Source organism: Tasmannia lanceolata, unplaced genomic scaffold (assembly GCF_043159265.1).
Source record: "Tasmannia lanceolata isolate RefF3 unplaced genomic scaffold, GAP_Taslan_0.1 ptg000015l, whole genome shotgun sequence".
In the NCBI taxonomy this organism is placed as follows: Eukaryota; Viridiplantae; Streptophyta; class Magnoliopsida; order Canellales; family Winteraceae; genus Tasmannia; species Tasmannia lanceolata.
In genome coordinates this window covers 25,555,501-25,577,845 of record NW_027518692.1, presented here as the reverse complement: position 1 = coordinate 25,577,845, position 22,345 = coordinate 25,555,501, and the positions used below count along the sequence as shown (strand labels likewise).

General features: G+C 38.7%; 3 protein-coding genes across 3 annotated transcripts; 1 reads left to right on the top strand and 2 right to left on the bottom strand.

Moving 5' to 3' along the window:
- Window positions 1–310: 310 nt before the first annotated feature.
- LOC143891888 (F-box protein At5g49610-like) lies at window positions 311–1,471 on the bottom strand. The gene has a single exon (XM_077396391.1). It carries the CDS (start codon window positions 1,469–1,471, stop codon window positions 311–313), a length of 1,161 nt encoding a protein of 386 aa, XP_077252506.1.
- A 3,687-nt stretch (window positions 1,472–5,158) lies between these two features.
- On the bottom strand, window positions 5,159–16,964 carry LOC143845719 (myelin-associated oligodendrocyte basic protein). Its single transcript, XM_077354129.1, has 6 exons — window positions 16,148–16,964; window positions 15,701–15,803; window positions 12,181–12,236; window positions 9,143–9,307; window positions 6,102–6,215; window positions 5,159–5,814 (listed from the first exon to the last, which is right to left on the bottom strand). The coding sequence occupies exons 1-6, from the start codon at window positions 16,799–16,801 to the stop codon at window positions 5,722–5,724; spliced, it is 1,185 nt and encodes a 394-aa protein (XP_077210244.1). The 5' UTR covers window positions 16,802–16,964; the 3' UTR covers window positions 5,159–5,721.
- Window positions 16,965–20,388: 3,424 nt separating this feature from the next.
- Window positions 20,389–21,123, top strand: LOC143845689 (Methyltransferase-related protein). The gene is made up of 2 exons (XM_077354095.1): window positions 20,389–20,819; window positions 20,925–21,123. Exons 1-2 carry the CDS (start codon window positions 20,661–20,663, stop codon window positions 21,027–21,029), a joined length of 264 nt encoding a protein of 87 aa, XP_077210210.1. The 5' UTR covers window positions 20,389–20,660; the 3' UTR covers window positions 21,030–21,123.
- Window positions 21,124–22,345: the final 1,222 nt, after the last annotated feature.

Below are 22,345 nucleotides of genomic sequence, written 5' to 3'. Positions count from 1 at the left end.
AATTTATAATTAATCATAAAATTATGGAAATAAAATAAAATTCATAGAAAAAAATTGCCTCAATAATTGTTTTTCCTGCAATCCAAACATGGCCTAAGTTTTAAGATAATTCCAGTGGCGCTTTCTTAAATTGCAATATATTTCAAAACATCTTTCACTTGTCCACAGAGGACAATCACAGACATGTTGATTCAATACATAAAAAAGAAACATGTATAAATCAAATCACTAGATTTGACACTAAACATCCATATCAGGGATAAAAACAGAGGCAATAGTAAGGAAAATATTCAGTCTAACTTTCATTGGATTAGCCTGTGGCCTTCTTCAAGGAGTTCAGGCATGGCGTGAAAGGGAAGACTCGACAGCTTTTATAATCTCCCTCACAGCCTACACTGTAAATCTCCTCCAAGCTTGTGCTGTCAAGATTATATGAATAAGTCTGACAGCTTGTACCTAGAAAAAGAAGCTCGAAATCTGGATGAAAAGCCAACAGATGGAATGAATATCCCCGATAACATGAGGGATGACAAATGGGCAGTAGAGAAAGTTTCTCTACTAATGTTTGGATACTGGTTTCATGTTTCAAAACCCATTCATTACTGTAACAATCTTTGAGAGTCCATATTCTAAGCCCAGAATAGTCGTAGATGGCGTACTGGAGGCGCCCTTTACACTTCCCTAACAATCCACCATACCTTTCACTCTCCGGACACTCAATCCTTCGACAATTCTCTTCTTTTAGATTAATACCGATGTTGTGATGATTGGGAAAATCCATAGCTACCATATGCAAAATTCCATTTAAGAAAACAGCACCCTGTGATTGTAAGCGTTCTGTAATGGGGTCACAAAGCATATTAGATTCGACCCACTTGCCGGAATCAGAGTAGAAGATCTCTAGTGATATATAATTGTTTACTTGTAGATTTATGGGTACTGTTAAGCAAACGACTTTGTAGTGAGGGGAGACGGAGGGATCGTAAGCCAGGCTAGCCCGGTCCAAAAAAAGTCTTTTATGGGGCTTAGGCAAAGCAACCCATTCCTTGGTCACAGGGTTACATATATAGTAAGTCACTCCTTTAGGCCCTCCACAGATGCAAAGAATCAGCCCATTGCAGCAATCTATGATTCTGAAATTAGGATGGAATGGCAAGAAACTAAGACTCAACTTTAAAATACTACCATCTCTAGCTTTTCCATGAGAAAATATGGGTTCTTTCTGCTGGATCATGGGATTGGGATAGATTATTACACGGGTTCGGAAACAGAGGCCAGACATAGTCAATAGTAGACGTTTCTGAAAGGAATCATTGGAAATTAAATTACACCATGCTTTTGAAACGCACTTGAATCTGAAGAGAGACTTTGCAGGTAATCGAGAAAAAATCTCCATCAACATATCATCGCCAAAACTAGAACCTATACTAGTATCAATCAAATCACTAGTGCTTATTTCTTGCTTCTGCATTTTCTTGTGTCGAATCAACCAGTTATAGTTTGGAGAGGGATTAATCCAGACAAGCAAAGCAGCTCAAATGTAACAGAAAAAAAAAAGTCAGATTAAAAGAACTTTCTATTTCCAAATGAAATCAAACAAGTTCTTAGAGAGAGGGGTAACCTTTTGTGTTGTGGCTAAGAATCAGAAAACCCAAAGCTACAAGCTTTGGATAGATCAAACTGATATCAGGAATCAAAGATGGAAAGAGCCCTCAAAAGAATCAGGAAAAATAAGAGACTGCCTACCCAACCAGAGCATATATATACTTCATAATGATTGAGTTTAAACTATAGAATAATTCGAAAAAAATAAACAAATAGACTTTGCCATCTCACCACCTCAGGTCAATGAATAAAAAATTTGTCCAACTTGGGTGGCAAGCTTTCTTTATTTTCTTGGGCTACACGAGATCTGAGAGGGAAAAATTCCTGAAAAAATATTGAATTCTTAACATCTATCACTCTTCTTTTAAGGAGGAATGCTAAACTAAAGGGAGCTCTTGCAAAATCCAGCTAAAAGTGTGCCCCGATTGGACAATCTAACCAAAGTGAATTTATAATGGCAAAGAAAAATCTAAATTTAAACACATAATAAATGCACTTTGGTGAATTGGTCCAATGGGGGCGTCCTCGTTGCTGGTTTTTTGCAAGGGCGCCCTTCAGTTTAGAATTTCTCTCCCATTAGTTTCCTTACTTTTGAAGATTAGTATCATGCATTAGATCTCATGTGGAATGCTGAACTTAAGGGCTCCTTACAAAAACCAACCGCAAGCGTGCCACCATTGGATCAGGTCATCAACGTGGGTTAGTTATTCCATTACTTGTATATTATAAATGCACTTTGATGATGTGGATCCAATGGAGGCGTCCTCCAAAACCAAGGGCTTGTTTGGATGCCCTCCTAAGATTATTGGAGCCCTCTAATGTAAAAATGGGTTTGGAGTTAAATATTTTCGGGATTTGCTAGGCAATTTTGCGGAAAGCCATTTAGTGGCTCACTTTTGGATGAGTGAACAGCCACGCAGGCTCACATTTGAGCAGATTTTGTCTTATTCATTTAATTCGTCCGAGGTGGCTATTCTCTTCTGCATAAGTGAGCCGCCAAATGGCTTTCCGTGAAATTGCCTAGCACATCACTTGTATCATTAGTGGTTTGCATGTCCTCCCGAAACAGGATGATATGAAAATATGAAAAATAATTGGACTGCTCGTTATGCCCAGAAGAATCTGAGAATGGAATTGACTCATGAATCTTACTCACCCTCAAACTAAATGGACTCATGAAGCCCCATTTATTAACTTTGAAGTCATTGGTTTAATTTTTAAATTTTAAAGAGGTAAAATATGTAAAGATAAGCAGATCATATCGTGATAAAATGGTATTTTTTTGGGTAATAAGATATCCTAAGACAGTAGTAAATTACATGATTATGAGAAGCATACCCCTTGATCAAGATATGAAAGGTGGTGCCCACAATATGAAATATAGAAGCCTATAGCTTAACCTTAATCAATGGATTTAAGAAGCCAAAATAATGGGGGAAGAAAGTAGTTTTGAAGTTAGATATGATTATTTGAAAATAGTGGTTATAACAGTTCTAGAGAAATGATATCAGCACTTAATGTCCCACTTGAAAATAAGATTAATTAATTGGAAATGATATCAGCACAGCCATGCTTTGATAATTGCTCAAATGCACCTGTCTTTTCCTTTTTAATTGTTTTGTAAGAGATTTTTGGGAACTGCATAACCCTTAAAGCTCTTTATATGATAAAAGACAAAATGGGTCAGTGCAATTATTTTCATTTTTAAAAAAAAAAGAAAAAAAAAAGATCAGTGCAATTATCAAACACAGTTGTGCTGATATCATATACGTAATTAAAAAGTAACGAGCAATTTTGTGGCATCAAAATGGGACAGTGTCTTGATTCTGGTCCTCTTCCATGCAAGATCACTACCTTCACCACCAAATACAGTTTCAGTTTGCAAGTCCACACTGTGCTCTCTTTCTCTGAAATTTTCAAATTTGGATTCTAAAGCCTTCAACTGTCCTGGACATAATATTTCTCTTCCTACTGGTCGGGTATACTATCTGGCACCTCTTGAAGATCCATAATCAGGCCAAATTTAATTGGAATAGTATCGATATTGACATTGCTTATTTGATTAGGGATGTTGCTCGCCAGAGACCAAAAATCTTGGACTTCAATCATTTATGGCTATAAATTCTGTAGCTTCTTTGGGTATTAAGAAGCATAAAAACTTTCCTGTTCTTGATAAAAGTTAACGTTTCATCGAAAAAAATAGCAACTTTCACTTTCACGTGTACACAGGACAAGCAACGACAATCACAAACATGTTGATTCTGTACATAAAAAAGAAAAATGAATAAATAAACTCGCTAGATTTGTAGCCAGAATCGTAAGCCAGATTAGCGTTCTCCCAAGAAACTCTTATACGGGGCTTAGGCAGAGCAACCCATTCCTTTGTAAGAGGATTACATACATAATAAGTCACTCCTTTAGGCTCTCTACTAAGGCAAAGAATCAACCCATTGCAGCTATCTATGATTTTAACTTTAGGATGAAACGGCAAGAAATTAAGACTAATCTCTGAAATAGTATCATCTCTGACACTCTGCTAGATCTTTTCCTAAAATCTTAATAAAAAGAAGGGGAAACTTCAAAACCCTCCTTCCCATTTCATAAAGGCTGCCCATTTGACATGCAATCCCCATAAGCTGTTTTAAGCATCAGTGATTCAATCAATTTCTTGTAACAGCTCTGGGAAGAAGATTCCTTCCACTTTGTAAGGTGCAAAGTTTAGGATATTGTAGTACCGGGACCAGTTGAACTGTGTGTGCCCCATCTTCTTTTCCCATGATCGGGTTGCATTAACATTGTCAGTAGATGTAATAAGAAGATCCTCCATGGATTGTGAATTGAAAGCCATCTTATTCTTCATAAGAGATAGAGAAGGCTGAACCAGTGCAATGGATGAGGGATCTCCTTTTTTTATTTGCAACCCTAGTAAAGTACTCGGGGCTCACGTACCCAATGCCGGAGCAATGAACCTATTTGAAGTGGCTCATTCCATACCCGTCCACTGGCTCATTCCATACCCGTCCACTTTGTCACAATGAACCTATTTGAAGCTCACGTACCCAATGCCGGAGCAATGAACCTATTTGAAGTGGCTCATTCCATACCCGTCTACTTTGTCGCAATGAACCTATTTGAAGTACCTATTTGAAGTGGCTCATTCCATACCCGTCCGCTTTGTCGTAATGCAAGTGAAACGTCCTCTCTAATTATCCCCTCTTGAAGTTATTTTAGCGATTTGCTTTAGAGATGGCCCACCATCTCCACATCTCCACTCAAACTATGCATCTAATAGGTCAACCATTTGCACCTTATTTTTATGGGATGGGATCTACGATTTTACACCTCATCTTAACAGAGTGGAGCCCAACATCTGTATCCAAACCTATGCATCATGGTGGAGCCCACAATTTTACACACATATATAGCATGGGCCAAGTTTATTAGTTATTTACACACATACGAAGGCAGTAGTAAATTACATTATTATGACTTATGAGCATAACCCTCGAGCAAAAATAGTACAAGCAAGATATGAAATGAGTTACCCACCATATGAAATATCTAAGAGTCTATAGCTTAGTCTTAACCCACGTCTTTAAGAACCTGAAGCAGATCCGTTAGTACATGAAAAAACAGAGGAAGGTTTTGAAGACAGACAAGAAAGCCAAATCCCAGGGCAGAGTGTTTTACAGGCATAGAAATTACATATTTATTCAAGTTGCTGCTATTTTGGTTGAAAGGATTACATATACTCAACCAAATCATATCGAAGCAAAATTTTAGTTTCAGCCATTGATCTCTAGACGGGTAATACAGAGGTGAGTTCCAACAACATTGATTGGGAAGAATCCTACATATTTCATAGTTGGAAAGATAATGTGACGCTGCAAGGGTTGAAGGGAAATATAAGCTTTTGCTCGAGAGGATACCGACCCGTGGTTGTAATTTATAACTACTGTATAACTCAATCTAGATTGGTTTAATCACTCGTAGAAGAGTGCTACAGCCCATTCTGTTGAGGATTTTTCTTCTACAGAGACCATCAGGACCCTAAGCCAGCTGAACTCATAGCATACCTGTTGTAAACCAATTACAAGTTACAGCAATAATCCATTGTTAGAGCGGCCTCAAAAGTGGGTAATCTTCCAGGAGTTCCCGTTCGGACAGAGTGTCGTTTTCATTCTGAGGAGTCCATAACACCTCGACAGCCTGCATAGAGTTCCATAACAGTAGGTTCTGATAATGATACTAAAAAAAATTAATGTAACTTTCCTTCTTCTTTTTTTTGAAATCTTTTTTCGGTTGTTACCATAATTTTTAGAATGGAAGAAAATGATCCATGTAGACAAACCCAACTAGTGTCAGGATTAGACTTAGTCAATTTGAGCCGGGTAGATCCTTTCACCTTCTTCATGAAAATATTCTAAAGGATTCATTAGCCGACCCCAACTAGTTTAGGACAAAGGCTTAGTTGAGTTGAGTTGAGTTGAGTTTACCATAATTTTTCTGGAGGGAATGGAACCCAGCTTTTGCAATGCCTCCTTCAAATCTGCATTGCCATTGATGACGGGCACTTTGTGTACTCCCTCAGCAGCCACCAGGATTGTGATCTGGAAATGGGATACCCTTCTGAAGTCAGGCTAAAACAAATATAGGAGTAAACCATTAAAAAAAACAAATATAGGAGTAAAATAAAAAAAATGAAAAAACCATTAAAAAAAAAAAAAAAAAAAAAACGAAATACCAATGCCAATAGGAGTAAAATGGGATACCCAGAAATCAACTGTCATGAGTATTTGGTGGATCACATGTTGTTCGTCAAAGGAAGCATGGGTAATCGTAGTTTGGACCATAGTTTTAAATTTCGACTGAGGACCAAAACCGAAACGCACCGAAACCGAAATTCACCAAATTTCATCGAAATTTACAATAAAATAATAATTTTTTATCCCGTCAAAGAATTTTGAACAAAATTACCGAAATTTCGTCCCAAAAAATCAGGGATTTCGTGGTTAATACCAAATTTCACCCGAAATTTCGGGATTTCGGCTGAAATTTCGGTTTCAGATAAGTCCGAAATTTTAGCTGAAACCAAAATTTAAAACCATGGTTTGGACTTTGGATCAAGGACCCTTAAACAATGACATGATGTGTCCAATCTATGCTACCTGGAAACCGTATGTCATGTTTCGAAAATATTGCAAACGATTTTCTTTTCGAATGGTAATATTTAGTTAATATTTTGACACGTCAAATTATGTAGAACCTCGAAAGCGTGAGTGCGTGACATAGAATATGATATAATATATAACGAGAAATGATATCAGCACAGCCATGATTTTATAATTGCACAAGTGCTCGTCTTTTATCATTTAAAGAGCCGTCAATGGTTATTACAGTTCCCAAAAAGCTCTAACAAGTCGATTACAAAAGAAAAGACAAGCTACATTTGTGCAACTATAAAAACATGGTTGAGCTTGCTGATATCATTTCCCTATATAACAGAAATGATTAGGTTATATTATGCATTAACAATTAAGGAAACACTTAAATTACCTGCCCCCTTCAAATAATAGAAATAATGTATATTATGGAATGTATTAATATATCAGTATTACAAATAATAGAAGTGCAACTCAACTCAACTCGACTCAACAAAGCCTTTGTCCCAAACTAGTTGGGGTTGGCTAAATGAATCCTTTAGAAAAAATTCATGAAGAAGGTAAAAGGAATCTACCCGGCTCTAAACCTGGTTTTAGTTGGGTTCTTCTACGTGGATCATTTTCTTCCATTCTATCCTATCCAAGGTCATGTTCTCTGTTATGTTCCTAGCTATCAAGTCTTTCCTCAATGTTTCTACCCAAGTTGTTTTCGGTCTGCCCCTACCTCTTTTTACTCCATCAATTTGGCACGAGTTGCCTCTTCTCACCGAAGCATCCAAAGGCCTACGTTATGTCCAAACCATCTTAAGCGGTGCTCTCTCATCTTCTCCTCAATTGGAGCCACCCCCACCTTTTTACGAATGTCTTCATTTTTAAATTCTCTCTAGCCTTGTGTGGGCGCATATCCATCTAAGCATTCGCAGCTCCGCTACACTCATCTTATTCACATGCTGCTTCTTGGTGGCCCAACATTCTGAGCCGTACAGCATGGCTGGCCTAACAGCTATCTTATAAAACTTTCCTTTCAACTTAGTAGGGATTTTACAGTCGCACAAAATGCCTGAGGCAAGCTTCCACTTCAACCAACCTGCTCTTATTCTATGGTTAACATCCTCTACATCCTCGTCCCGCCTCCTTACATTACTAAAGTTGCATTCCATATACTCAGTCTAAAACCTTTAGATTCCAAAGTAGTTCTCCATAACTCTAATTTAGCATTTACTCCTGCTTTGGTTTCGTCGATTAATACTATATCATCTGGAAATAACATACACCACGGCACCTCATCCTGGATACCCTCCGTAAGCTCATCCATAACTAGCGTAAAAAGATAATGGCTTAGAGCTGATCCTTGGTGCAGTCCTATTGTAATTGGAAACTCACTAGACGTGCCATCCATGGTTCTGACACTAGTTACTGCTCCATCGTACATATCCTTAATCACATCAACATATTTAGTAGGCACTTTTTTCCTTTCAAGGACCCACCACATAACACTCCTGGGAACCCTATCATACGATTTCTCCAAATCAATGAAAACCATAAGAAGGTCCTTTTTATTTTCTCTAAATCTATCAATTAACCGCCTAATCAAGAAGATAGCTTCCATAGTCGATCGTCCGGGGATGAAGCCAAACTGATCCTCTGACACCTTAGTCTCTTTTCTTAGTCTATGCTCAATTACCCTTTCCCAAAGCTTCATGGTGTGACTCATTAGCTTAATTCACGGTAATTGGTGCAACTCTGAATATCCCCTTTATTCTTATAAATAGGTACTAATGTACTCTTCCTCCACTCATCAGGCATCTTCTTAGTCTTCAAAATATTGTTAAATATTCTAGTTAACCAAACCAAACCCACATCACCCAAGCATCTCCAAGTCTCAATAGGAATATCGTCAGGCCCCCTAGCCCTACATAAATTTATATTTTTCAAAGCTACTCTTACCTCTGTTGTTCGGATTCTACGAACAAACCTCCGATTTGTATCATCAAAAGTGTTATCAAGTTCTCCCAAATTCGGTACAGGTTCTCCATTAACAAATAATAGAAGTGCATTGTATAATATTTTATACGTCACAGAAATTTGTTGACATACGAACTACAAGAACAAAGTGAAGCAATACAACATGATATTATTTTTCTTGATTGTTAAAGCTTTTTCTTATCTAATCACAACCCTTGGTTATCTTTTATTTTCTATAACCAACAAATCTAGGAATTCATGTAACAATGCATTAAATAATTATAGCTACCACCAGCAATTATATCACTAGTTTTTTTTTTCTTTTTTTGAAATGGAGCATTCTATCACTACTTGTTTCACCAAGAATAGATGAAATTTATCCACAGCCTGAATTGAAGAGACAACCATACCACAATGTACTCATTGCTGAATCCCTTAGATCTCAGGCTTGTTGTGCTTTGCTTCTTAAGGCTGTTCACATTAACAAGGGTCTCTTCGTCAAATTTTCCACGTTCTTCAATAGAAAGTTGATTGAATCGTTTTTCCCCATCCTCTATGCTTCGCTTTACATCCACCTGCAAGATCGGGTTTGAAAGTATCAAATCAAAGACATTTAGATGCAAGTTCAAAAGAGAAGTCCTACTATTAGAAAAACATTAATATTGTTGGAATCACTATTTTAAGATGTTGTGTCCATCAATTCCAAACTGCATGGTATTTTTCAAGAGACACGAAAGAAGATGGGATTAGAAGCGATAAGAGAAAAATCATCTTGATTGGTTTTTTTATGAAAGTAAATAAACAAAATGGAAGAATGCTCATACACAGCCGGATACCAGAAATGACAAGATTCTTTGTGTCTTACAGTGAAGTGATTTGCTGGAGCTACAAAGTGTCACAAAAAAAAGATTTTTAGTGATCACATCATTAAAGGTGGGAGATAGATCATATAAAATCTAGTTCTGAAGTCCCTATCAGATTTAACCTAAGCTCTTTGTAACAAGTCCCACTAATATCACAAAAAGAAAAGAGGCATTATTTTCGTTACTCATCTAATTAAGGTTATCGTTACTCATCTGATTAAGGTTTTCTTTATGAAGCATTATCCATGCAGAAGGTCATCATAGAAAAAAGATGAAGTTAGGGTATCTACTACACAAATAGTCCTATATATATATATATATATATATATATATATATATATATATAGAGAGAGAGAGAGAGAGAGAGAAGGGTTGCTGCGCTCGAGCACAGAAACAGGGGGTGGGGTCTTTGGGGGGGTGATCCTAAGCATTCATTTGGAAGGCCCCATCATGGATGGGGGGCCTACAAAAAATCAGCTCCATTGGATCACCAATGGGTGTCCATTTGTGGGGCCAAAAATGGACAGATACTGTTTGTCCACAAATCTGTCCATTTTTTGCCCTACAAATGGACACCCTAAGGTGATCCAATGGAGCTGATATTTGGTGGACACCCTACCCATGAAAGGGCCCATCAAATGAATGCTTTGGATCCCACCCAAAATGTGGCCCCACCCTGTTTCTGTGCTCGAGCGCAGCAAATGCATGCTCATATATATATAGGGACTTATGACCGCGTCAACCGAGTACTCAACCGGGTTGTGCCGAGTCAATTAGGATTTTCTTCAGCCACGTTCTGCGCCGCATACACATTTTTAAACACTGAGTTACAGAACTTCTTGGTGGGTGGAGTTCCATTTATTTTCTCTCATACATTTGTTCCTTTTGTTTTAAAAGAAGACAAAAATTTATCAACCGAAGATAAAAAGGGATGAGGAGAACCAATTACATGCGAGAAAGCACAGAGCACATAAAAAAAGATAAAGGCTTATGGAATAGGGAAGACACTAGAAATTGTCATTCTATCCCTACTAGGCCCATATTCTGCAAGATAATTGGCCAGACTATTAGCTAGCCGAGGAATGAGAGTGAGGTTGGAATCCATCATGGTTAAAGTCTCTTGGAATCCATCATGGTTAAAGTCTCTCTGATCTGCAATACACAGTTGGTGAATCTCCATGGACCGTCACTTTTCCCTGATGCCCAAGAGATAATATTGGCTGACTCTCCGTCAAGCCAAATGAGACTTTCTAGATTGTCCAAGACTATCATTAAGCCTTCATGAAGGGCCTTCACTTAAGCTTCTTTAGAATCAGCTCTTCCTATAGTAATGGAAAAAGACATGAGAATATCCCTCATATTGTTTCACAGGACGACTCCTACACCGGCCAGAACCAAGTTTCCTTTGGAACTTCCGTCAAAATTTAATTTCACCGAGTTGGGAGGATGAATCCATTTCACAATCTTTCTGGTTGGGTCATATCCGTCCCAAGCCTCACCGTTCCATTTTCAAGAGTTTTCGAGACAGAAAAAGTCCATTTGGAGTCATGCACTCCTTTATAATAGAATTTTTTATGTTTATGATCTATCGGATACCCCCCTCGAATATCCTCGAAGAAACCAAACCCGACATCCCAAATTTGTACTATGAGACCATCTTTCAATGAGAGAAATAGATGTTGGACTTCATTGACTGGGCACCCTGCAGAAAACCTGCTGGTATTTCAGAGCTAGGGTTTTATAAACAGATCTGCCCATTGCAACGAGGCCTTTTCGGCTGCTTTTGCGACACGTTTGATCCACTTTTTTGGCCAAGACGAATATGAATCTTCTTCATCCTCCCCAAAATATCTGTGAAACTTCCGCAACCATTCAATCTTCCCATCGTTCCATTTGGCCACGTCTCTCATCGACGAATTTTGTTAGAGGCAACACAGTCACACAGGGGTTCGTTCAGTAGAGATATGAGTCTCTCTCTCTCTCTCTCTCTCTCTCTCTCTCTCTCTGCTTTCAAATCCATCCTTGGCAAGTGCCAGGCTCCTCTAAAGTATAGAACAATTATAAACAATATCCTGCTCTTTTCTTCTGCCAGTTGGAAGACCACCCATATTTACAGAGAAGGCAACAGGATTGCGATTTGGTGTGCCAAAAAGGCCTCCCTGATGATCACATTCTGCTCTCTCCTCCTAGGGAGATAGAAATATTTCTCTGCAACAATGGTTCTAGTTGGCCAGAATATAGATTTGGCTAAAAAAATTTAGGCCTCCTCTCCAACCCTTCTCTCCTTGTATTTTATGGGGCCTTTGCCCTCTTGTATCCTATTTATCACTTTCAGTAAATTTTCTTATCCAGCGAAAAACAGACGAAGTTACAAACTTTGTTAAGAAAGACAAGTGAAAAAAAAATATCATGGTAATATTTGAGGCCCCTAAAAAACAATATTTGGATTTCTAACTCCCAACATATAAACATAATGTTCATCAAAAACATAAATGATCAACATGGAATCCATGGAAACGGAACCAGCGTAACTTTGATTAATACATTATGTCCGAGCAGAAAGTTCAGGAGAATATTTAGCTTACAGATGAGTAACCGGAGATGCAACAATCTGGATGTCGAAGCAATGCCAACGTGGTTTCTGCAATATAAAAAATATAAAGAGAGAAAATTTCAATTTGAAGATTCAATAACAGAAGTCAACTGAAGTCAGAATTAGAAGGATCGACAAACGTGCCAAAAGGCCCAAAACTAAACTCATAATTCTTATAATTACTTTTGTTAAAATTCTGCTGCATGGGATGCCTACGAGTCTATGACATAATAGGGAAATGGAAGTGGAAATGTCATTGGACAAAAAAGGAGACCCTAACTCAAAAGAGACAATATGCCACATACATGATCAGCATGAAAAGCAGGAGTCGGTCCCACAAGTCCATTTCTGTTTATGGGGAACCTCATGCAGTTATCTCACTTGTCAAAAGCACTTCTCCGGAAAAGTGGAGTTGTTTTTCAGCTGCTTTTCATTTGATGTGGGAGCAAGGATTTAAATATTGGCATCGGCCAGCATATTAGCCGGTACCTGAACCAATACGTAGCGGCTGTATTAGCCAATCACATTGTGTATCGACCAATGCGTGTCCAGCCTTCTCCTTCCATTCTCACTTTCCAAGAAAAAGCGTAAAGTTGAGAATCAACCAAAGATTCCTCTAGTTTGGTTTTCAATGACTTTTGGCATATTTCCTTTAACAGATTTCTATGCTTTAGAATCTATTCTGTAATTTACTATCATGGTTAGCTATTAAGGTTGTTGGTCCGCCTTCCACCGTTCCGTTTCTCCTGACTCCTAACCCCGATAAATTGTTAGGGTTAGTTTCGTTGCACAATTTCTGGGGTTAACTAGGGGTGTTTGGTTGCATGTTTTGATCCAAATTACTAGGAGACCACTCGCCTTTTATCTTCCTTGTCTGCCCATGTGACATGCCTTTTGTCCCCAACCAAACTACATGAAAAATGATGGTTTTTGCTAGTAGTCTTGGGATTGAGCACTCTTCTCTCTTTCTCTCCTCTCTCTTTATTGGTAATGACACCCCTACTGCCCTCTTATTTTGGTAACGACACACCGAATGAAGAAACTAATTCAGTTGAAAACCAAACACTACTTACCAGTTACCACTACTCTACGAGGAGACTACTTCATTGCTATTACAGATGTATATGACTTTAGTTCTAATTCACCACTACTGTACAAGACAACTATGTACAACCAAACTCACCCTTAGTATCTTATTACTTACTAACTGCAGCCATGGTTTAAAATTTCGACCGAAATCCGAAATTTAGGATTTTGGTCAAGACCAAAACTGAAATTTCCAAAATTTACCAAATTTCGGCCGAAATTTCGTTAAAATGTTTTTTTTTTTTTTTTAATTTTCTTCCAAGATTTCGGCTGAAATTTCGTTACAAAAAGATCAAATTTCATTTTTTTATGAACGAATTTTGCCCGAAATTTCGGTTTCGGCTGAGTCCGAAACTGAAAATAATAATCGTGAAGAAAAGTAATCATAAAAATATGAAAAAAAAAAATCAACAAAGAAGGACAAAGAACTGTGCAATAGATCCATGGCTCCATCTGTGATTAGGTATAACGTCAATAATATGTAGAAATAATGTACATTGAAGAAAAATACTCGACCCACAATAACAAAAAATGAAAATTTGTAAGAGACCACAAAATGGTGTTAAAAGAAGAAACAGACCAAATCACACCAAAGCTCACTAACAACATGCATTCTCAGTTAGTCATGTACTTTTTATGAAAAAAAAATAAAAAAAATCAATCCTAACAAAAAGAAAAGTTGATGAATAAGGCTCTGCTCGGAGAATGGTTGTGAAGGTTCGGTGAGGAGAGTGAAAGTCTTTGGAGATCAGTGATTGATTCTAGTATGGATCTAGTATTGGGGTTGGGACTTTTTGGATGATTTCAGGTTTCAAGGCTCTTAGGTCTAGAGCGAATCCGTTTTTGAGGAGGGAATGGAGAGAAGATAAGATTCTTGTCAGATATTTGGAACGGTCGTATTTCAACATGGCTTCTGATCTGATAATGGAATTAGTGTGGCTAATTCTTTTAGCATACTTAACGAGAAGCTGTAATGGAATTTTAGATTTAGGAGAAATTTTTTTGACATGAAAATGGATTTGGTTGCCTCCTCTTCATATAATTAAGTAGGATTATATTGGGAGAAGAGGTTTCCATAGGAGAATTTGGATATGGGATTCCGCAGGAACCTTCTTGGTCATATCCTTCCACTTTCACCTGTTTGGCCAGGTGCATCTTCTGCCCGTCTAGAGAGCCTGGAGCTCCAAGGCATCAGAAAGAGTCAAGGCTTTCTGCTGGAAGACTTGCATGGATAAGATCCTTAACGCTGACCATCTCCTGCACTCTCAAAAAATCCTTGTAAACTATGTCCTTTATGTATTGCTGGTGTTGAATTCATAAACTACCTTTTGATCCAGTGTAGATTTATAAGGGTTATTTGGTACATAATCTTTAGTCTTTTCGAAGTTAGTTGGGTTCTTCTTGATCAGATTACTAATCTTTTCTTGGCATGGGAATTCGCCCCATGGTACTCTAGAGGAATTATCATTTGGAACCTCTTTTTTGCAGTTGTTTTATAGATGGTTTCGAAGGAAAGGCACAGAAGGGTCTTTGTAAGGGTGTTTCTAGTAGCATGCAAAGAATCCAAGGAAAATTCTCTCGACAACTATCTAATGGGCTACGAGTCTTCCCACTTTCAGGGATTATTCGACGACTCAGTCAAGTTGTTACAAGATGGAGTGTCCAGACTTAGTTGGGATCCCCCTCTTTCAGACTGAGTTGGAAATCCGGGTCTGGCAGGCATTGGGAGTCTACTAAGGAGTGTTGTGCTGACATAGAGATCAGATTGGCTTTTAAGACCCAATTGGTGAAAAAGACTAATGAGGCTGAAGTAAAGGAACTCCTGTTTGGAATTCAACTGGTAGATCAAACTCTGATTGATCACTTGATTATTGAGGGTGATTCCATCAATGTAGTTAGATGGGTGAGAGATGATATCAGTTATCTTGCAGGTTAGCCGACACCCAACGCCATCGAGGAGATCATAGATTTGATTGACGGAACAAAACTAACAGTGAAGGGAATGGTGATGATAGATGAGGCCATATTATGGACCTAGTTGCAATTATTGCTAACATCGCTAACACCACCAATGGGTGTATTTGTTGATCAGAATTGCTACAACTGTGCAACTAATTAGTATGTAACATGAGAGCTGATTCCTTCGAGTTATATGAGACAAGATGAAATGAACATGAGAAAAAGAGACATTTATAAGATTATGCCTTAATTTTTACTAGTAAAATGTTGACAGGTAAAAGTGATTTGATATTAAAACACCAAAAGACACCCCAATAATTAGTGGAGTTAGCTTAAGTTCTTGGTCCAAACTCTAAAATGTAAAGTAGTTATTCTCCTAATGCAAGAAATCAAAGTCTTGTAAGTTAGAACGGAAAAAACAAACCCAGTGATGAGAACATGAGAAAAACACATAGTAGCTGCTTCACCTGTCAATACATAACTCAACCCTTCTGAAGTGGAAGTGTCGGCAGTTTCGGCAATCCGATCAAGATCTCTTTGAAATGATCGTGCCATGCCCAATAATCCAACCTAAGAACACACAATCATAAGGTAGAAAAAAAGAAAAAAAAAATTCAATTGAAGAGCTCAAACTCTAAAACTAACTCTACTTGTAATACATTAAAATCCCAATTCATGGTTTCCAAACAGATTGCTTCTGTGAGCAATCAATCAATAAACAATTCATTCCAATCAAAACCCAAAACTTGCACCAACTGAAGCTTGATGACACTCATTTTCTGCATAGAAGCAGAAGAGCTCAAACTCTTAAGTAACTCTATTTAAAATACATTAAAAACCTTCAAACAGATTGTTTATGTGACCAATTAATCAACCAACAATTCATTCCAATCAAAACCTAAAATGTGCACTACCTGAAGCTTGATGACACTTGTTTTCTGCGTAGCAGTAAGAACACTTCCATCATCAGATCGATCCGAAAGAAACCCAGACACCAAAATCACAGCAGCAAAACCCATCGTGAGCAGAAAAAAACCCGATCCCGCGCCAAATCCCACAGCTGGGCCTACATAGAAACCCCCTCCAAATGGTGAAGGCGCATAATAAGGCGCCGAATACGAAAAACTCGAACCCCTCGGCGCAGAATAGCTTCTAGATGAGGATGAGGAAGACGAAGATGAAGAGAATGAGCGCCCGCCCATTCTTCCACCAGAAGCCGCGAGCGCAGAATAAGGATCATTAGTTAGAAGAAACCCTAAAAGAATCAAAGCAATAGCGGGTTTTTGCAGAGCTTTTAGGGTTTTCAAAATAGCATTAACAGCTAATTCAAAGGGATTTTCGCTCTTCTTCTTCTTCTTCTCCTCCTCATTTGCTGCAGGGGCTAGGGTTAGGGTTTTCAAGTTCGCGCATTTTACACTGAATTTGGCGGTTCTGATAAAACCCAATTTTCGAATTGAGCGAATAGGAATTTGCATTGGGGAATTCTGTGACATGGGATTCCATTTCAGAGATGGGGTTTTGGATTCTCTTACGAATGGAATTGCCTCTAGAAGCAAAGCCGAGGCCATGAAGGGAAGGAGGGGGGAAATTCTCACACGAATTTTCAGGGTTTTTCAATTCCTGATGAAAGAAAGATTGTGTGAGAAACTGATTAGGTTTCGGAATTTTGTGTTTTTGTCGATTCGAGGAACAACCAGTCGATGAGAACTTGGAATTAGAGCCATGCAGCTGGTGAATGATATTCGTAACCTCATCTACAGAAGGAATTGGATAGGCGAAAGCCATTTCACGGCTCGCATTTGCAAAAGAGAACAGCCACCTCACGTGAAATGAATAAACGAATAAGACAATATCTGTTGGCTGTTCTGTCCTGCAAAAGTTAGCCGCGGAATGGCTTTCCACGAAACTACCAGGCAAATCCCGCTGAACGAACATGTGGTGGGCCCATTGTATGAGCTTTGGACGCGTGTCATTTCGTTATCCAAAATAGAAAGCTACTAGAGGCAGACATTTACAGTCGAGATCAATGGTGGCGATCAATTTTGGGTCCACACGGGGACATGTATGTGCAATCGAGACGATTGAAATTATACAACATCATGAGGCCATGATGGCCATCCAAGTGGTTTTGGTCCCACGGATGGGCCATACGTACACGTCCAAGGCGGTCATGGGATCGAAGAGTACAAAGAAAAGAGAAACTCTACAAGAACAATAGAACTTAAGGGGAAAGGAAGTCAAAGATCTATAGAGTTGATCTCACTCTGCTCGGGCTAGCAGATCCCCCCCTCTCCTTTAGCTGATCTCCTGACGTGATGGTAATGAATTGAGTGACCCTCCACAAGATCGAAGATCTCATTATAAGCATCTCCATGGATGGGTAGACCTCTCATCTAGCCATCTGATAACATTAAAGGAGTCTCCCTCCACAAAAAGACGGTCCAAATCTCTATTCTTCGTGAATCTAGTACATGGGAGGGTCGCTACGACTCCAACCTCATTTAAATCCTCGACGCCGATCAGTCTTGAAAACACCCACTTGGTGAAACGAATTTCATCTCTAAGAATCCCTTCCGCCGATTCCAAGTTGTCCAAACTAGATCCATCAAAGTTTAACTTCAACCAACCAGGATTAGGGGCCTTCCATCTATGAGCGACCATCTCCTCATGCTCCCTATCACAACAAATCTCCTTCCAGCAACGTCTAATATCTGAGGATGGATACAAGCTAAAATTGGGGAGGCCTTTAGCCCAAAAGATGACTAGAGCTACAATGGAAAATGAAGAGACACAACAAGTAGCCACCAACACAAGCTTCCATAAGATTCTTCCCTTATTCGGCCATAGCAAAAAAAAAAAAAAAACCAACTGTCAAGAAGTTCAGATACATGTCCAGGGAATACCCATGAGATCCTAAATAGATTCAAAATTCTGGCCTAGACCACTCTAGCGTACCTGCAATGAATAAACAAATGATCCACTGCCACACCCCATACAAACACATAAACAGAGTGATGCAATGATGAAGGTGATCTGTCCAAGCAAACACACATACTCTAGGGGGAGCTAGAATGCGCCTTTTTTTTTCTTTTCTTTTTTCTGTTGCCAAATCTCGACTTGGTGGACTATGGGTGAAACAACCTCAAAAGAAATTTCTAATGTCATAACATAACATGGGAAATGGCCTTTTCCCCTTAGTTTTAATGCCTTCCCAACTTCCTCTTTTTTAAGAATTTTTTCATATCACAACCACTACATTGCTTTAAAGAGAGGCGAGTTGTATATGGAAATCACGTGGGTGGCATTTTTTTCGTCAATGAACATAAATGGTTAAAAACTATATATAAGCAATAATTCAAAACAAGGCCCACCTCACGTATAGATTGCTATTGAAGCATTCTTCTTTCTATATTATAGATTCTGACTAAACACCATAAGCATTTGTTCTTTCTGTAATGGAATTTCAAACCAATCTAGAATTGTTTTTCAATTTCGTGTTTTGATAATGAAGTTGCTGTGAAAAATTCAAATCCGATCATAAGAGCTGTTGACCTGTTAAAAACTATCTTTAAAAAATTCATTTGATAAGTATTGTATGACAAAGTCAAGGCTGGTGAATGACGCAATAGTTCAAGGCTAAAGTGTATGACAACTCATAGTGCTACAGATATGTCAACTGTTACGTTTTGTTGATGCAACACCCATATTTGATAATGACACTCCCTTTTTCAATGCTAGAGACTCAATCCCTACTTTTCTAATTAGTTGTTAAATCATAAACGTTGTTACAATTTCCCAAAACAACTAACTATTACATTAGGAAATGAAATTCCCAGAATTTGGTAAATTCATTTTCCATTAGGCTCTGTTCACTTGTTTTCCCGGGAAAGGAAAAGAAAAGGTTTCACGGGAATCTGACGTGGCATTAGGAAAAGAAATTCAGGGAAACTGTGTAGGAAAAGGTTTCCCGCGCCTGTTCACGTGCGTAGGAACTGTGCAGGAAAAGGTTTCTCGAGAAACTGCTTGCCCACCTTTTTTCACTAGTTTTCCCGGGAAAGCAAATCCGACCAAAATAGTAGGATTTGGTTTTCCACACTTAAGAGAAAAGAGGCATTTTCACATCATTTTTGACAATTTCCATGTCATTATTTGACATTTTCCACCTAGGCTTGTTACTTTCTCAGGAAAGCAAGTGAACACCAAAATTCTGTCTTATCAAGGAAAAAAGAGGCTGTTTTCCAGGGATTTGCTTTCCCGGGAACGCAAGTGAACAGAGCCTTAGGACACGTTTGGATACCTCAGATTTTGTATTTGGATTTGGAAGTGAGTTTTCATTACAAAATGAACAGATCTGCAAGCTCATGTTGAGGGAGACAGAGAGAGAAGGGGGTAATTCCTACTGCAGGGGAGAGGTTGAGGAGAAAAGAGGGTGAAGGAAACTGCCAGATCTGTGGATTTCCAATTTCTTATCTCCACAGCTTATTTGGAAATCTGATTTTTTTACTGCTAGTCGCTGAATTGGAAATTCAAGGATTTGATTGGGATCCAAATGTCAACGCAAAAAGGGCTGCAAATGTGAGAATTCCAAATCAAAATCTTCTCGGCATCCAAACGGGCCCTTAGATCCGCAAGCTCATGTTGAGGGAGGGAGAGAGAGAGAAAGGGAAGGAGGAATCTCCTACTTGAGGGGAGAGGTTGAGGAGCAAAGAGGGTGAAGGAAACTACTGGATCTGGGGATTTCCAATCACTTATTCCCACAGCATATTTCGAAATCTGATTTTTTTCACAGTCAATCGCTGATTTGATATGTATCCAAATCACAACACAAAAAGAGCTGCAAATGTGAGAAATCCAAATCAAAATCTTCTCATTATCCAAACGGTCCTTCAAATTTTTTCGAAAATCACTTTTTCCGTTTTCACCTTAAATTTTTTACATGGAATATTTTTTACATCAAAATGCCCCATGGAAGTGTTTCTTCTGTTCAATGAGGGCCTAAAGTAGGCAATACTAGTAGTCACCGTTATTCACCAACGGTCCAATACCATAACATGCATCGGGCTCATGTTAGCGAAGCCTGAGGTTTCTATTTATCGCGATATGATAAAAATAACGCGAATAACTGACATAAATAGAGAATACCCATTCTTCTTCTGAGGGAGTTGTTAGCAGCCCTTTGACATCGTAAACTTCAGAAAAAAGCAAATCATAAAAAAGACAAAATTCTAGAAAAAGTATCCTACTCCAAAACGCGCAATCCAATCGCATTAAATTCCGCCCTAAGGTCCGAAGCTTATATAACCCTTCCATTCTCAGGCAGAGATTTTCATTCCCCCGATTAATCTCCATCTGATTCCAACCGATCCTCCTTTGTTCCCTTTCTCAAAAACCCCTCCTCAAAATCCCGATTGAGGAGCTTTCTAGAATATGTGCCCTCTTAGATTCATCCTCATATTCTTCTCTGCGACCCTCGCCGGTTATTTCGCGTGGAAATCGCTCCGATCGGACGGCGAGGATGAGAGTTCTGGAGATCTGACGGTGGAGAAGAAGTCTACGGACGGGAATGAAGAATTCGGCTTTAGGAAGGTATGTTGTTATTTTTTTATATTTGGGTCTCTATTTTTTTGTCCAAGGAGAAATGGGTTTGATTCTGTTTTTGAATTTGATGGGTTTTGAATTTTTTTTTTTCAGGTGATGGAAAGAGGATTCTGGGTTTTGGTTGATATGGCAAGCGGGAGGTATTTGTGGAGGAATTTGAGGGAGGTGAAGGAAAGTGAGAAAGGAAAGGGATATTGAATTAGAGAAATATCGAATGTTCTTTTCTTGAGAATATTTTTATGTTGTAGTTTTTATTGGGTCTCAGAATGAAGAGAAATGTGTTATTCTTGTTTACGGTTTGCAATCTTGATTTCTTTTCTGTGTCTTATGGTCTTTCATCTTTGTCTAATCGGATAGCTATTTCTTCTTTTTTTTCTTTTTTTTTTTGAATTACAAGTGATAATTGTTCCAAGAAGAGGGTTGGATGGAAGGAGAGGGTTGAATTCTCAATTTTGCAGGTTTTCTGCAACTCGCAAAGAAGTTTCTGTTTTGAAATTTCTGCAAATTGGGAGCTGAAATTTACACCCTATGTTTTGTCCAATTAAGGATTGCAATTGCAACAGCCAATTTGGAAAGAAGAATTAAAGAAGGATGGGTGGACGGTACCAAAACAAGGGGGGTCTAAATATCAGCTCCCGCGAGCCATAACTTGGATGGACCAACCGACCAAGGAATGAACTACCAAAATAGCAAGTGGCAAATGCTATTTCCCTTTCCTCTAACGCGTTCTCTACTCTGAATTAGTCGAAAAATATGGGAAGAGGTTTCCCACGGTCCCTATTCCGTGTTTGGAATGAGGCATATAAGGGATCCGTTGATCCACATAACTAACAGCAATCACACCTGCAGCCAAATGCTGTTTTGAGAACACCTTGATTGGCTTGTCCCTTGAATCTTGATCCATCAAGCTTTCTACCAAGAAAAAGGTTTGATTTTTTTTTAGCCCTTAATCTTACGTGATGGGACCAACACAAGATCAATGGTCTTGATTTTTGTTAGAGGAGTTGGATTGTTTGGCCAAGAGTGTGTTTTTGGGTGATTTTCTTATTAGTGGGGGGCAATTTCTACCCCTTGTAACTGCTTGGTGTTTTTTGTTCTAAGAAAAGTGCTAAACTGAAGGGCTCGATCGTCCCAGCAAGTAGCAACAACCTACATCTAGTGAAATGACCAAAAATACCCTTTATTTTGGGGCAAATATTCAAAGTAGAGAACCTAGCGATCTCCACCAGCCTGAGGACCTTCTAGTCATTATACCGTTTAGTTTTAAAAGTGTTTTCCAAGAAGGAAAGAAAGAAAGGTTCCACTGAATGGCTCACATTCTTTACCCTTGTTCTGATCAAAGACCAATTACTATGCAGTTTGCATTGACTAGGTATCTAGGATTCCGATTACAGAATAGGGATCCTTTCATGCCCAGGGATCAAGGGCTAGGATCATCCGATCAAGATTAGGTCAACAAGAATATGATAGACTTGGGATCACCGGTCAGTTGAAAGAATCCGACCGCGACCATG